The sequence below is a fragment of the Chiloscyllium punctatum genome, chromosome 8 (assembly GCF_047496795.1).
Source record: "Chiloscyllium punctatum isolate Juve2018m chromosome 8, sChiPun1.3, whole genome shotgun sequence".
In the NCBI taxonomy this organism is placed as follows: domain Eukaryota; kingdom Metazoa; phylum Chordata; class Chondrichthyes; order Orectolobiformes; family Hemiscylliidae; genus Chiloscyllium; species Chiloscyllium punctatum.
The window spans coordinates 121,409,027-121,426,079 of NC_092746.1; the positions used below are offsets into that span (position 1 = coordinate 121,409,027).

A 17,053-nucleotide genomic window follows, 5' to 3' on the forward strand; every position below is an offset into this window, starting at 1 on the left:
CCCCATTTACCCTCCCTGTGCCTATGGCCCCTCAACATCTTTACATTTATCCACCTATTCAAGTAAATCTTGAACACTGTCATAGTTTATAATTAGATTTCCTACAGTGCGGAAACAGGCCCTTCAGCCCAACCCAACGAAAAGTAACCCACCCAGACCCATTTTCCCTCTGACTAATGGACCCAGCACTATGGGCAACCTAACCTTTGGACCTAACCTTCACCCAGCTTTGGACTGTGGGAGGAAACCCGCACAGACACAGGGAGAACGTGCAAACTCCACACAGATAGTCACCCGAGGCTGGAATTGAACCTTGGACCCTGATGCTGTGAGACAGCAGTGCTAACCACTGAGCCACCGTGCCACTCACTCTGTGTTGCACTATGGAAGGGAAACACAAAGTCTCACAGCTTGTGAGGACAGAGGTTTCTCACGCTTTCTGCTGGAGATCCCTTACATTTAATAGCGAAGAGTCTGAGGGGTGGGTCTCTGCCAATAATACAGCATAATCTGTCTCTACTGCTGCCTGACCTTTCTGAAAAATAAATTGGAAGGGAAAAGGCTGGAGACTCTTGAAAAGGTTCACAGAGAGGATTGCCCAGGCAGATCCATTGTTTCTGCCTGCTCCTGCCCCAAAGAACTTATTTCTTCCTACATTCACTCTTTTTCTCCCCCCTTGGTCAACCCCTTCCCGCTTACATCTTCTAATGCTTTATGTCGGTTTTAGAATTTCCAGTTGGTACCGCAATTGCTTCACCTCCTCTTCCTTTAAGAGCAAGCTAAAGGAGTGTCACCATTGGAAAACCCATTGTCCCAATATGATGGAGGTAGTAAAATCATAGACTCAACAATCCTTGTACCTGACTACAGGCCCTTGCATCTGGTTGTCCTTCTGAGGTCCTAAAATCTTGAAGTACAGTGGAATGCCTTTAACAGACAGTTGCATGGGCACATAGGTAGGCTCCAGATCTCCAACCTAATGGAATAATGGATATCATTGGTATATTACACATACACATTGGATATAAATGCAAAATACACAGTAAAACACAGTGCACCTCTGTGGTCTCATGAATAAAGGAGCGAGATCGAAATATTCATAATAAAATATATATGGAAAATAGATAATATCAGTGCTGACATTCCAGTGCAGTACTGAGGGAGCACTGAACTGTCAGAGATGTTATCTTTCCAATGAGACTCAATCTGCCTGCTTGAGTATATGTAAAAGGTCTCATTGAGGCTATTTTAAGAGGAGCTGAGGAATTACCCCCAGTGTCTTTGCTAATACATATCCCTCTGACAACATCAGAAAAGCAAATTATGTGGTCATTAAAACAGCAACTACAGTTTTAATTGAGCATACAGCACTCCATAAAGAGATGACTGCGAGTGAATACGTCATAGTGTCTTTTGCTTCTTTATTCAATGGCCGTAAAGGAACATGCTCAGTTTTAATCTTGATTCCCTGCACAGACAAATAGCTTCAGCATGCAGTGAGTAGGGGAAGGAAACCAGTTGCTGGGGACCTGCAACTCAGCCTGGATCTTTGAGAGCGAAGGAAAATAAATTGGAAAGGAAAAGGCTGGAAAGTCTTGAAAAGGTTCACAGAGAGGATTGCCCAGATAGACCCATTGTTTCTGCCTGTTCCTGCCCCACAGAACTTATTTCTGCCGACCTCGACTCTTTTTTCTCCCACCCCCCCCCCCCCCCCCGTCTTGGCCAATCCTTTTCCACTTACATCTGCGATTCTTCTGATGCTTTACATTAGTTTTAGATTTTCCAGTTTGCATCTCCAGTCACCTCCTCTTTACTATGGACGTGCAACCCCTTGACACGTCCATCCTCCATCACGGTGGTCTCAGGGATCTCTGCTACTTCCTGGAAAATAAAAGCCTGAACCGGCCCCATCCACCATCACCCTCCTCCACCTGGCTGAGCTTATCCTCACTCTGAACAACTTCTCCTTTAACTCCTCCCACTTTCTTCAGATCAAAGGTGGGGCCATGGGTACCTGCATGTGCCCCAGTTATGCCTGTCTCTCTCTACGGGCTATGTGGACCATTCTTTGTTTCAGTCCTACTCTGAGCCCCACCTGTAACTCTTTCTCCAGTAAATTGATTATATCAATAGTGCTGCCTCCCTCTCTTGTCTGGAATTGGATAAGTTTATCAATTTTGCTTCCTTTTTCCACTCCACTCTCACCTTCACCTGGTTCACATCCTTTCCCCTCTTCGACATCTTTGTTTCCATTTCTGGGGCTAGGCTGACGACCAATATTCACTACAAACCTACTGACTCTCACAGTTACCTTGACTACATCCTCACACCCAGTTTCCATTCCATTCCATTCTCTCAGTTTAGTCCCCATTGCACATATTCTGATGATGCCAGATTTACAAGATGGTCTCTGAAATGTCCAACCTCTTCCTCAACCTATGATTCCCCAAAATGGTAGTTGACAGGACCCTCAGGTGTGTCCAATCCATCTCCCGCACTTTGGCCCTCACCCCTTCTCTTCCCTCCCACAACAGCGATAGGGTCCCCCTGGTCCTCATGCATTCACCCCACCAGCATCCATACCCAAAGGATCATTAGCTGCCACTTCCACCCCCACCCACCCCCAGCGAGATATTACCACAAGATCCATATTCCCCTCCCCTCCCTTGTCAGCTTTCCACAGGGGCCATTCCCTCCAGGACATCCTGATCCACTCTCACCTTCATTCCCAACATGTCCCCACAACCCCATGGCACCTTCTCATGCAATGGCTAAAGGTGTAACACTTGCCCATTTACCTCCTCCCTCCTTATTATCCATGGCCCCAGACAAACTTTCAAGGTGACGCAGCGATTTACCTGCACTTCACTTAATCTAGTCTACTGCATTCGCTGCTCACTATGTGGCCTCTGTGACGTTCGGGAGATAAAACGCTTTGGTGTGAATGCTTTGTGGAACACCTATGTTTTGTCTATAAAAATGACCCTGAGCTTCCAGTTGCCTGTCACTTCAACACTGTGTTCTGTGGCCAATATCTGTGTCTCAGACTTGCTGTAGTGCTACAAAAAAGTCTCAGTGCAAGCTGGAAGAACAGCATCTCATTTTCAACTTGGGGATCCTGCAGGCTTCAGGTCTCAATATCAAGTTCAATAATTTAGGGTCCTAGCACCTTCTCACATATCCTTACCCTGACCCTCACACACCATGCCTTGTCATCACATGGACTGCTACCACAAACAAGACATTGTCACCCAGTAATGGTCCCAATCAGCAACTATTGATACCAATGGGCTGACCTTTATCTATTCCTTTGTCTGTCCAACTGTTGTTCTCTCTCTCTCGCTGAGCTTCATCTCCAACTATCATTTACTCCTCCTCCTCTTCCCCTACATTTTCAGCATAAATACCAACCTTTCGCTTGCTACAATCAGTTCTGAAGAAGAGTCACTGGACTCTAAATGTTAACTCTGCTTTCTCCCCACAGACGCTGCCAGAGTTTTCCCAGCAATTTGTTTTTGTTTCTGATTTCCACCATCCGCATTTATTTAGTTTTGTTACTGCCCCCTTTCTTGAAAAGTTCCCTCTTTCTTAAACGGATTATGATTCTTATTAAAGTGACATTCTCCAGTTGGTAACCCACATGTATCCTGCTGGCTGTGAGGGATACTAGGGTTATACTCAATGTTTGCATCTGTAAGACACCTCTATGAATATCACCACATGCTGGTCCATAAAAACATGAATGACAAACAACACTTTCCATCAAGGAAGATTAAACAGGAGGGGTCTCTTTTCCTTTGAAAAGTGAAGGGTGAGGAGTGAGCTGTTAAAGATCAATACGGAAGGTGGTTCCTCTTTTGCTGGATTCCAAAACTGCAACTGGAATTGATGTTTGTATCATAATCCACTTAAGAAAGAGGGATCTTTTCGAGAAAACTAAATAACTGCAGATGCTGGAAATCAGAAACAAAAACAGAAATTGCTGGGAAAACTCAGCAGGTCTGCCAGCATCTGCGGAGAGAAAGCAGAGTTAATACTTAGGGTCCAGTGACCCTTCTTCAAAACTGATGGCGGTGACAGGGTCAAGTGTGAGCCGGTGTGGTACCCGGCATCGGTGGCATCTGCATTGGTGAAGTCCAGTGAGGACTCAGTGGCGAGGGGGAGGTAAGATGATGCTGAAGAGTGGAGACTTTTATTCCAAAGTCCTGAAGGGACTCCTGCCTGGCCACCAGGCCCATGGCAGAGCACTTAACAAAACGGTCTGTAAAGTTGAACACTTTGTCTTTATTTCTTTATTCTTCTGCCTTTATATTCGAGATGTTTTGGTTTATTTTTCTGTGTTTTAAGATGGCGCTGGAAAGTGGCAACACCAAACAACACTTTTTCACTGTTATTTCACACAATAAATAAATCAAATCAAATCAAATAAATAAATCAAAAGAAATCATAAGCAAGGTTTGTCAATATAAAATAGCCACGAATTCAGGAGAAATTCCTGTACTCAGAGAATGTGGAAAACATGATCGCAAAGAGTGATTGAGATGAAATACATTGAAGTACTTTAATAAGAGGTTTGATAGGTACATGGGGGAGAAAGGAATAGAAGGATATGCTGAAAAGACTCATGTGCAGTGTAAACATAAGTCTTGATAGGCTGGGTCAGATGGGTTGTTTCTGTGGTGTAGATTCTATTTAGAGGACAATGAAACAAAAAATACGAACTCTGCAAATCAGATAATCGCTGTAGTCTCCCCACATGTTGGCAAAGGCTGTGATTTCAATGGTCAGCCGCTGGTATGGCTCCAGGGTCCCTGTCTTTGGTTGGACAACAAACGCTGCCCCTTTCCTGTGACAGAGCAGTACGTCCTCAAATTCTGTGAGGGGGAACAGAGGAGGAGAAGGAAAAATGAAAAGATCTGAAAGGTGTGTGGCAAATGTATGCAAATGATTGAGCATCAGTCCAGTACTTGAACACATAATCTGCACTGGCATTCTCAGTATGGAGCTGAGGGAGCGCACACCATTGGAGGTGCCACCCTTTAGTTAAGACTTTAAACTGAGGTTCCATGATGCTGCAGTCAAGTGGATGTAGACAATTCCATTATGCCAGTTTGAGCAAGTGCAGGGTTGAAAGATCTCATTTACAAGATGGCATTTTCAACAGTATGGAACTCCTTCTGTATCGCACTGAAGGGACAGCCGAAGGTTTTGTGCTCTAGACTATGGTGTGGCATTTGACCCACAATCTATATGAACCAGCAGCAAGCTGGGAGACAATTGGAGCCAAAGCATCCATGTTGCTGTGACACAGCCACCAGGATGAGTGGCCCTAGCCATAAAACTGGCTCCTCCTTCCACTTCGCCAGCCTAACTGGGTGCGACCATCTTCATTCTCAAAATTGCAGAAGGAATCTATGAGCACTCCTATTTTGAGATGAATTTGCAAAATCATTTCTGCGTCAGATAGGGCCTCTTGACTTGCAAACCCTACCACCACCTTTAAAAGGACAATGAATCTATTGACAGACGGCATGCTAGGTGACCTAACAATATGCATGAACTCAGGACTGCCAACACACTAAAAAGTCAGACTCCCAACACGCACTGGATAGTTCAGCCCAAAGTGTTTAATCTTTATTTTCTTCTAAACAGAACTGCAGAATCATTCTACATTCTCCAGACAGGGAGGTCAGGATGTCTGTTTCATATCTTACCTGAAAGATGGCTTCATTAATACTGCAATACTCCCTTATTGCTAGCCTAAGTTAATATGCTCAATGTTATTGAGTTAAGCTGACACAACCTGCATTACTCTCAACACTGAGAAAAGGATGTTGTTAGATTAAGCTCCACATAAAACTGTGTTGATATTTTGGCACAAAATTGGAGGGATACTGCTTCACAGAATGAACCTGTTGGAGGCAAGTCTGCCTGTGGACATTAAAGGTTCCAATCTGAAGAACAGGAAGTTCTCTGGGTGACCTGGTCAATTTCCTCCACCAATCAATGACGGCCAAAAACAGATTGATGTTGAGGGTTATTTAGGTTAAATCATGAAGAAGGAGGAGGCCACTAAGTCATTGGGCCTGCACTGGCTCTCTGACAAAGCTATTGATTAATCTCAGAATCTGTCAAGAGAGTTGTGGCCTTTCAAAACAATATAAAGTATCTGTAAGGGACTATTCTGGCACGTGGTTAGTGTAATTTCTAGTGTAATAGGCCAGAAGGTTCAAGTCCCATCTACAAATCAGCTATGTCTGAATGAGTTGATTAAAACACATTTTATAAAGTATTCCTTTGTTTTTTATTTTTGGACTGTGATATTTTAGTTTTATTTATCCAGGAATGTGTGCAAGAATTATAGAATCCCTACAGTGTGGAAGCAGGCCATTCGGCCCATCAAGTCCACACCGACCCTCTGAAGATCATCCAACCCAGACCCACCCTCTTACCCTAACCCTGTAACTCTACATTTCCCATGGCTACGCCACCGAGTCTGTACATTGCTGGATGCTATGGGCAATTTAGCATGGCCAATCCATCTAACCTGAAATCTTTGGACTGTGGAAGGAAACCAGAGCACCTAAAGGAAACCCACGCAGACACTGAGAGAATGTCTGCACATTCGCCCAAGAGTTGAATTGAACCTAGGTCCCTGGCGGTGTGAGACTGCAGTGATAACCATTGTCCCACCATGCTACTGTAAGAAACCAAAACCTCTCACCCAGACTATTAAGGATAACCTGATGTTTTTCAGTCTATTGGTAGATTAGTCATCCTTAATTGTGTTCTCCCTTTATCACAAATATCCAATATTTCTTCTTGTATACTATGTGCTACATTGTGGCATTATATGAACCCAGTACGACACACTGGTAGAGGCGGCAAATGCCACAAGATATAAGGAGCCATCATCTCACAAGAAAGTACAGTATATTGTCATTCTTTCATTGTCATTGAACACAGTCCTGGAACTTCTATCCCTCATCACTTGGACTACAGCTTTTTCAAGAAAGCTGCTTAGCACCATCTTCTTATGAACAATCAAAAATGCAGAATAAATGCTGGACCAAAGTTTACATCCAATGGACAACCAAAAGCCTGTGGAGAAATACTGAGGTAATGTGGATCTATCAGGTGGGCAACTTGTGCGTGGGATTTACTGGCTGGGCCAATATTTATTGCCCATCCTTGGCTCCCCATGAAAAGAGTTGCCTTCTCAAACTGTTGCAGCCCACATTTCAGATTTTGAGACTCAGGCTTTATCCTGAGCTATCTGTAGATCTGCAATCTTGCAATATTATTTAATTGACATAGTTGCTGCAATAATATTATGGGTTGTGTTCTTACCACGCTGTAGTTGATTCTGTGACTTGCTTGGACCTTCTGTAAGGCTCACTGTTCTTTTAAGGAGTGGTGTTCTGGACCTTAAATATGCGAAAAGAATCCAGAATTATCCTTTCAATATACTGCTGAGACTATACAATTGTTGGGAATCACAGGAGCATTGATGGAAAATGGGAATATTTTGGTCATCTGTTGTGACTCCTTGGATGGTTCAGTGTTAAATTTTGATTGATAATTGCTCTGTGAAGGGGAGGCTTTACTGCATTCAAGATACTATATAAATGCATGTTGCTGTTATTTGGAGTCTGGGTCAGTCGTAAATGATAATATAACTGAAATTAGGAGATGTTAATGGAGAAATGATTTTGGTGCAGAATAACAGAAAGTGCCAAATTGGCAGCTAATGACATAACTGCGAAGATGGGAGAACTAGAGACTGGATCCAGAATAAGCTGGAGTTATGAAAAGGGAGAGTTGCAGGAGGAAGAATAGAGGAATTGTAGAACTGGAGGAAATTACAGAGATAGGAAGCAGCGTAGTCAACAAATACGCAATATTGGAGGACCAAGAGCCAATGTATCATAACATTAAGGTGTGAGTGCGACACGGTACGCTGAACAGAGATTTGATAAGCCCAGAAAGTGGGAAGACAGCATCATAGAACACTTATTACACCCAAGGAGGCTACTCAATCCATTATGTCTGTGCTGGCTGTCTTCAAGAGTAATTCATCTAGTCTTTTCCTTTTAGCACTTTTTCCTCAAAATCCATGGACGGCACGGTGGCACAGTGGTTAGCACTGCTGCCTCACAGCGCCAGAGACCCGGGTTCAATTCCTGCCTCAGACGACTGACTGTGTGGAGTTTACACGTTCTCCCTGTGTCTGCGTGGGTTTCCTCCGGGTGCTCCGGTTTCCTCCCACAATCACAAAGATGTGCAGTTAGGTGAATTGGCTAAATTGCCCGTAGTGTCTGGTGGAGGGGTAAATGTAGGGGAATGGGTCTGGGTGGGTTGCTCTTCAGCGGGTCAGTGTGGACTTATTGGGCTGAAGGGCCTGTTACCACATTGTAATTAATCTAACCATCAAATTAGTGTCCTCTGATTCTCAATCCTTTCATCACTAGAAAGTCTCTCCTAGACACCCTCATGAGTGTGAATACTTTCAACCTTTCCTTCACCAATGTGATGAACTCTAGCTTCTCTAATCTAATCATCCAACATCCTCATTCCTGGAACCATTTTCATACATCTTCTCTAATGTCTTTTCATCCTTCCTAAAGAATGGTGCCCAGAACTGGATGCAGCTCAGTACGCAATACGAGGCCAAGGTGATCTATATGGGTTTATCATAAATAGCCTACCTTTGCTCTCAATGTCCAGATCCTGCATGTTTTAATAACTGTCCTTTCAACTTGTCCTGCCACCTTTAATCATTTGTGCACAGATCCCTCTATTTCTGCACCTCCTTTAGAATTTCATTTTAGAGTGCCTCACCATGCTTTTTCTACCAAAATTCACACCTCTCTGCAGTACATTTAATCTGTCCCTGCTAAGACCCACTTCTTGATCAACCAAGAAATCAATAATTAGTTTCACTTACAGATGATAAAAGCAGAGGCAAGGATTTCATAGCAGTTAAAACAGGGCAAGGACCGAAACAAATAATGGAAGTAGAAATTATTTGACATGGAGGAGTAATGGGGTCAGAAGCACAGCTTACAGTCACATATAATGCTGAATTTGCAAAGTGTAGTCTATGACCACTTCACTCTAATGAAGGAGCAACTCTCCAAAAGATTTCAAATAAACCTCTTAGGCTATAACCTGGCATCATGTGACTTGTGACTTAGTCTATGACTGATATGAGACCCAGGGTAGAGAGTTTGTGCAGGACTGAAAACATCAGCAAGGCAAAAGTGAGGACTGCAGATGCTGGGAACCAGAGTTTAGATCAGAGTGGTGCTGGAAAAGCACAGCAGGTCAGGCAGCATCCGAGGAGCAGGAAAATCGACGTTTCCTGATTAAGGGCTTTTGCCCGAAACGTCGATTTTCCTGCTCCTCGGATGCTGCCTGACCTGCTGTGCTTTTCCAGCACCGCTCTGATCTGAAAACATCAGCATAACACTGCTCAATGTTTAGCTGGCGTAATTTTCAGCTCATCCAAGATTAGATATTGTGAAGCAGTAAGATACAGTAGAGGCAGCAGAGGGGACAAGCTACAACTCGGCAAAAAATGATCCTGTAACAGGGGAGAATATCGTAAATGTGAGGAGCAAATGAGGAAGGGTTTGATCTTTGTGATACTCCTGAAGTGATATTGCAAGGACGGGAATGAGAGTCATGGCTGGAAATGATGAATCTCTGTTTAAGCAGCTCAGACATGCATCAAACAAAAAACTTTACCTCCACCTGCCCCTAATGGAGACAACAAAGGATAGGCACTGGAAATAGATGGATCTGGTGGCCTCTACTCAAGGCATCAGGCAGGCCAAGAAGAGAAAGGAGGAATAGAAAATCCTCTGTGGGTAAAGTACACAGAAAATACCATTCTTGGTTTTGTTTAGGAGCCTTTCTTTGTGGTGGGAGAGCTGGGAACAGATTTGAAAGGCAGTTTCTGGGTCTCAGAGATGACATTAGAGGAAAGGGAAATTACTGATGTTTGCAAGAATTGAGGGATTGAGGCTGAGGTTTTCTTTAAAGGAGAAGATTTGCAACTGTGCATTTGAAAAGGGTTAGACCCTGAAGAAAGGGAAGCATTTATAATGTCAGCTTGTATGGGAGTCAGATGGGGAGGTTTGCTTTTCAGGGATTTAGTGGGAATATAGCAAGGTCTCAAAATTGATGGTAACTTCTCATGTTTGGATGCTATCTATGCAAGGAAACATGTGTAGAAGAAACTAACGCAAAAAAAATTATAAAATTTATCAGTTGCCTATGTGTTACAACATTCAAATGTCAGTTAGCTCAGCTGGCTGGATAGCTGGTTTGGCATGCAGAGTGACACCAATAGCTGAGGTTACCACGGAGATCCCCTCTTCTCAACCTCACCCCTCACCTGAGGCGTGGTGACCCTCAGGTTAAACTTAGCACCAGTTATCTCTCTCTCTCTCTAATGAGCAAGTAGCGCTGTGGTGCCCTGGATTGTGGTGACTTTATCTTAGAACACTGAAATAATGAAAATAGAGGGTGCACAAGATGCCACAAACAGTTATCTCAGAGGACTACATGTTATTAAATGTAAGAAATTTAGCAAAGACAGCATGAAAGCTATTCGTTTTACAGAGAGGGTTGTAACTGAAGTAGAAACCATATTAATGTTATTTTGATATTGCTGTGGAAAAGAGATATACTGTCAAAGAATTTCATTGTTGGGGAACAGCCATTCATGGTTCATTCCCCATACCAATGCCTTGACCAGTCAGAGTTGACTTGTCTGATTAAAATTTAAAAAAGCTTGGATGTTATCCTTTTCCTGGTGCATTCTCCGTGGCAATACCTCAGCCAGAGTACATTTTCCAACACATTAGCACCCTCTTGTCATGCAGTATGAATGGTTATTCCCTGTAAGATTTAGTATTCCTGCCATTCTGTCCTAACATAGGCCAGATGACAAGCACTGAAAGCGTGTTTCTTTTTCAGCAATACTCTGTAACGTAAGTATGTTACTGCTTGCGTGGAGAATAAGGATGTGAAGGCTGGTCAGACAAAACAGTTGTATTATGATTTATGAGTAATTCTATTTGACTATTTAGATATGTATAATTCTGGTTGAACAGTGTGGGAAATACAAATACCTCAAACCCTGGTTTTGCGACGTTACTTACTGACTACTTGACTGACTAACTGCCAGCCTGCTGACTGAGGGGGGCACTGGAGAGCAGCTGCTAAAGTAGTCCACTTCCAGATTGAACGCTGCTGGAATGGCAGTGTTGTTGGTGATCAACAGCTGCCTCTTCATTGTGCCATGCACCATTACCTCACTGAAATTCAGAAGTAGCGAGTTGCTGTGTAAAGAAGACACGAGCAATCAGGATTGCACATTGTGCATAATTATAACCATTTAAATTATGAACAGAAGAAGCAGTACCAAGGATTACCTCTCCTCGTTACTGTCAGCAGGAATGCTGTAAGTGACGTTCAGGCCCTTTGGTTTAGCCAATATCTCCAGCAGAAGAGGTTCTTTCATCTCGTCTACCATGCATGAGAGCATCAAACCACTCAATTCACGCTACAAGGAAGGATCACATTACTCAAAAACAGCATCATTGAGGTTTGATTGCAGCAAGCTGAAGACATAAACCAGAATATTCACAATTGTTTTGAAATCTAATGATGTGTGCACTTTAAAACCGAACAAACAAGTTGCTATTGTGTTTTTTTCCAGCCTGAGGATTGCCAATCTTCCAGGATTGTCCTGGTGTCTTCAGGAATTGATAATTAATCTCCAAGAGACACTGCAACACACCTGGGAGAAAAGGCACAGAGGATTTGAAGAATTCTTTCAACATTTGGGGAAGAATGTCTCTACAGCTGACACTCATGAATCATCCAATTGGCTGATGAAAATCCATTTATCTTCGGCTGTGAGAAGGCATTGCACCGTGAGAATGGACAAATCAACCAATCAGCGTGGGAAGGACGAAGAGACAGGGCAGTTAGAGGGAGGAGGTTGTGTGGTATAGCTCCAGGAACACATCCTATTGAGTGCGAATCATTGGACAGCTTTCTCAGAGGCTGTAGAAACGGGATTGTAACTTTATAATTCCCTCATAATAACACGTCAGCACTGCTGATGCTGACTTGATGATGTTCTCGTACACTCACCATGCTATAAGCTGTTAATTCCACACACGCTGTCACTTCTTCATTTGGCCCCAGAGTGTAACTTGCTGCAGAGACGGTGACTCTATATTGATGAGCTTCACTTTCATGCAACTTGTTGACAAAGATGGACACATATGATCAAATCAGTATCATCAAGGAGTCATTGATTTTCAACAAATGGAAAAAGCCCTTCAGCATGTCAGATCTGCACTGTCATCAACCATCTTTCTATTCTAATCCCATTTGTCCAGTACATGGCTTGTTCTAATCAACCTGTTCAGAGTTGTCATTACAAATGGACACTACCAGTCTGCCACATGAAAATCCACCTGTAGCCTTGTACACCTGATAAGGATCTACGGTTTATGTGCTATAACAAGACAGAGGTCAGCTGACCTGAGAGACTTTGTGCCACAACACTGTTAAAACAGTGGAGATTACAGTAAATTTCAAAGATGTATGTGGCATTGTTAACATAATGTATTTGAATGCACACTTATGGGACAGGCCAACATTTAGTGCATGTCATTGTAGTTAAAAGGGCAAGAATTTTGAAATCAAGATGTTGGGGTTGGTGAATGGAACTGGGTATGATTAGATACAAGCATCATGCCTCTGGCTGATATAAAGTTGTAGGTGAAAGTGAGGACTGCCGATGCTGGAGATCACAGTCTAGATTAGAGTAGTGCTGGAAAAGCACAGCAGGTCATTTTGGGCAAAAGCCCTTCATCAGGGCTTTTCCTGCTCCTCAGATGCTGCCTAACCTGCTGAGCACCACTCTAATCTAGACTCTGATATAAACTTGTAGACAACTCTCTCCTCTGAAGAATTCGCCTTTATAATTTTTCAATATTTACATTCATGTAAACTAACAATTCAAAAATGTGTGTACAGTTTTAAATAGAGGTCAAAAATTTTCAGGCAGCTCGACACAAATTCATAAGATAATTGTGGACAAGAAAGTTAATTCAACACATTTTATGATTAGATTAGATTCCCTACAGTGTGGAAACTGGCCCAGCCAGTCCACACCAACCCTCCAAAGAGTAACCCACCCAGACCCAATTCCCTCTACATCTAGCACTATGGGCAATTTAGCATGGCCAATTCACCAGATCTGCACATCTCTGGACTCTTAGTTCACTCACCTAGAATGACCATGGTATCAAAAATAGGCTACCAGCACCTTCCAATCAACTCATCCATAAACCATTCAACCGTGTAACAATCTACATGGCCCTTCTTATAGTCTCAGAGTAGGAAGGGGGAACGGCTTCTTGAGGTCAAAGATAAATAGGTATGATACATTAGTTAAACCATACATATCTTGAAAAGAAAATGTGGTAATAATATGTTAACTGAAAATAATACCTGATCAGGTTGATGAACTGCTCGATGAGATGGTTCTCACACATTATAGCACCTCTCTCACATGTTCAGGCAATAGATGAACCAAGGCTGCACAAAATATATGCTGCATGGTGTGTGTACCTACACCACATAGACTACAGCTGTTTAAGAAGGCAGGATTACATCACTGGATTAGTACTCCAATTTTTCCCAAGTGCTTGGGGCTTTTCTCAGACTTACCTCTCCCCAGGTATATTTTGTTGGTAGTAGTGTCTGGTTGAAGATTTTCACTGTCTCCTGTGCAGGGATCCCAACGTAGATATCTTTGAAAATGACTGTAGAGGACAGCAGGCACACCTGAACTGCCTGGACTTCAGCCTTCACTCCAATATGACTAGTGAGGAAAACAGTAGCTATTGAACCTTTTATTCTGCTCTGTACCCACTTTCTAAATGCTGTCTTTTAGGTAGGACATTAAACTTATCCCCCTGCAATCTCAGGTTGATGTAGATGCTCTGAAGGTGAACAAGGGAGGATTCCCTGGTATGCTGGCCAACAATTATTCCTCAATCAAATTACTGAAAACAGGGAGACATTGTTGCAATGGTAATGTCATATGACTTTGCTAAGTCTTTGAGTGGAACTTAACGCCCTTCCCTGTGGTGAGCTTGATGGAATGGAATTATGGTGGCTCAATGGTTAGCAATGCTGCCTCACAGTGCCAGGGACCTGGGTTCGATCAGTTTTGGGGATTAGGATAGGATGAGGGGCTGTATCTGGACAGGGTACTCTTTGGAGATCAGTGCAGACTTGATGGGCATGAATAGCCTTTTTCTGCACTGCATCGGGATTCAATGATTACTTGATCAGGCAGGAGTGCATGAGGTAGAGAATCTGTCTTCCAAGAACAGACTTCTACTGCCACTGCCAATTAAGATCTTTCAGTAGCAGTGCATTAACATAATGACTGATTGAGAGGATTAGCATCAGGAAGGGGACAGATTCTCACTGAGAATCACCCCATCCTTGCTGTCGACCCCCTTGCCAACTACTTCCTCTCACCATCACCCCTGGGATACAGGAACAGTACAAGATGGAATATAATATCAGTAATGTAAAAGAAGCAGCATGGACTTCTGTCATCTGCTCTCCAGCTCATGTCACTTCCATTAAAACCTGCTCTGATTTCCTCCCGCTTATGTTGTACCATCAGCAGATTTGACAACAATACATTCTATCCCCTCATTCAAGTAATTGACTTAGAACATAGAACATACAGCGCAGAACAGGCCCTTCGGCCCTCGATGTTGCACCGACCTGTGAACTATTCTCAGCTCGTCCCCCTACACTATCCCAAAATCATCCATGTGCTTATCTAAGGATTGTTTAAATCTCCCTAATGTGGCTGAGTTGATTACATTAGCAGGTAGAGCATTCCACGCCCTTACCGCTCTCTGTGTAAAGAACTTTCCTCTGACATCTGTCTTAAATCTATCACCCCTCAATTTGTAGTTATGCCCCCTCGTACAAGCTGACGTCATCATCCTGGGAAAGAGACTTTCACTGTCCACCCTATCTAATCCTCTGATCATCTTATATGTCTCAACCAAATCCCCTCTTAGCCTTCTTCTTTCCAATGAGAACAGATCCAAGTCTCTTTTCCTTTCCTCATATGACCTTCCCTCCAGTCCAGGTAACATCCTGGTAAATCTCCTCTGCAGGTTTTCCAATGCTTCCACCTCCTTCCTGAAATATGGGGACCAGAACTGTACACAATATTGCAAGAGTGGCCGCACTAGCGTTTTGTATAGTTGCAACATGATTTTTATTGTAAATAGTTAATGCCCCAGCTCTGATCCCTGTGGCACTCTACTAGTTACAGTTTGCCAACCTGAAAATAACCAACCTTTTTCAATTCTATGCTTCTTGTTCAATAGCCCCTCCCAATCACCTTTCTCTCCCAGCAACCCCTCCCCCAACCACACCATATCCAACCCTCACCCAGCACATGCCGTCACCCCTCCCCCTCCCAACCATCAGGACACCTCCAAAACCCCACCCCGAGCCTTGCCACATATTCACTAGCCCACCCCCTCAATGACCTCGAACTCTCTAAGGCCAAACAGCCTGTCCTCAGGATAGGGCTCACGTTTGTGCCCATCCAGAATCTAAATACATTTCATCTATCAGTTCCCCTTTATCTATCCTGCTTGACATATCTTAAAACACTATGTTCGCATCGAATACAGGAAATTGTGGAGAAGGCTTTTTAGCCCTGTTTACCTTGTATTTCCATTTTCCACTTTCAACTCAAGAACTGTCTTCAGGCTTTGACACTTTGTTGGAGTAAACAGGATAGTCACATTGTGCTCAGCCAGTGGTAGCAGTTCTCCACTGGACGGTTCAAAGGTAAACTGTGAGACCTGCAATGGAAAAATGGTTCATGCCACAAGTCTCTAACACCTATATGTTTGAAAAGAAAAACATTGCGAGACTAGTGGAGAAAAGCAGGAAGGTATGACTGATTCAATGGCTCTTTCAAAGAGGTCCTACAGGATTGAGATGCGTTGCAGAAAGATTCTCTGAATAGGTTTGTGCTTCTTCTAGTCCATAACAATAATGTGACCACAAGAATATATCAGGTGCTGGCAATTCTGAGGAAATTACCTCAGCTTCTATCTCCCCAATTCCTGCCCACCATTTTCCAGGAATGCGAATGGAATACTTTCCGCTTGACTGGATGAGTGTTGTTCCAATATCAAGAAGCTTGATATCATCTGGAACAAAGTAGGCTGTTTGATTGACACCTCATCACTTTAAATAGACACGACTTCCATCACTGGTGCAGAAACAACAGGATGTATCACTTAAAAGGTGTATTTCAGCAACTTGTCAAGCCTCCTTTTTTCATTTATTCACTTATAAGATCTGGATGTCGCTGGCTTGCCAGCATTTATTGCCCGTCCATATTTGCCCTTGAGAAGGTGGTAGTGAGCTGCTTTCTTGATCTGCTGAAGTTCACGTGCTCTAGGTAGACTCAAAATGCCATAACGAAGGGAATTCCAGGATTTTACCTAGTGACACTGAAGAAACGGTGATATATTTCCAGGTCAGAATGGTGAATGGCTTGGAGGGGAATTTGCGAGTGATGGTGTTCCCATGTAGCTGCTGCCCCTGTACTTCTAGATAGAAGTGGTCATGGGTTCCGACCATAGGATATGAGAGCAGAATCAGGCCATTTGGCCTATCAAGTCTGCTCCACCATTCAATCATGGCTGATCTGTTTCTCAACTCTATTCTACTGCCTTCTCCCCATATCCCTTGACCCCATTACTAATCAAGAATCTATCTATTTCTGTCTCAAATACACATAATGATTTGGTCTCCATAGCCTTTTGCAGGAATGAGATCCACAGATTCACCACCCTCTGGCTGAAAACATTCATCACCCTCTGGCTGCAAGATGATGCCAGGGCATGGCGACTCTGTGCATTGACCCCAGCAGATCATCATCTATTACAATCATTATACT

General features: G+C 43.3%; 1 protein-coding gene across 4 annotated transcripts in view; it reads right to left on the reverse strand.

Annotated features, from left to right (window-relative positions):
• The window catches only part of dlec1 (DLEC1 cilia and flagella associated protein), a 182,026-nt gene that overhangs the window by 34,815 nt on the left and 130,158 nt on the right, over positions 1-17,053 (reverse strand). For all 4 annotated transcript variants that reach the window (XM_072576369.1, XM_072576371.1, XM_072576368.1 and 1 more), the window contains 8 exons: positions 15,805-15,944; positions 13,762-13,915; positions 12,172-12,282; positions 11,445-11,575; positions 11,172-11,351; positions 7,351-7,427; positions 4,723-4,874; positions 861-976 (listed from right to left, as the gene is read on the reverse strand). In XM_072576369.1, the coding sequence (XP_072432470.1) occupies positions 861-976; positions 4,723-4,874; positions 7,351-7,427; positions 11,172-11,351; positions 11,445-11,575; positions 12,172-12,282; positions 13,762-13,915; positions 15,805-15,944 (1,061 nt within the window). The remainder of the gene's footprint in view (positions 1-860; positions 977-4,722; positions 4,875-7,350; positions 7,428-11,171; positions 11,352-11,444; positions 11,576-12,171; positions 12,283-13,761; positions 13,916-15,804; positions 15,945-17,053) is intronic.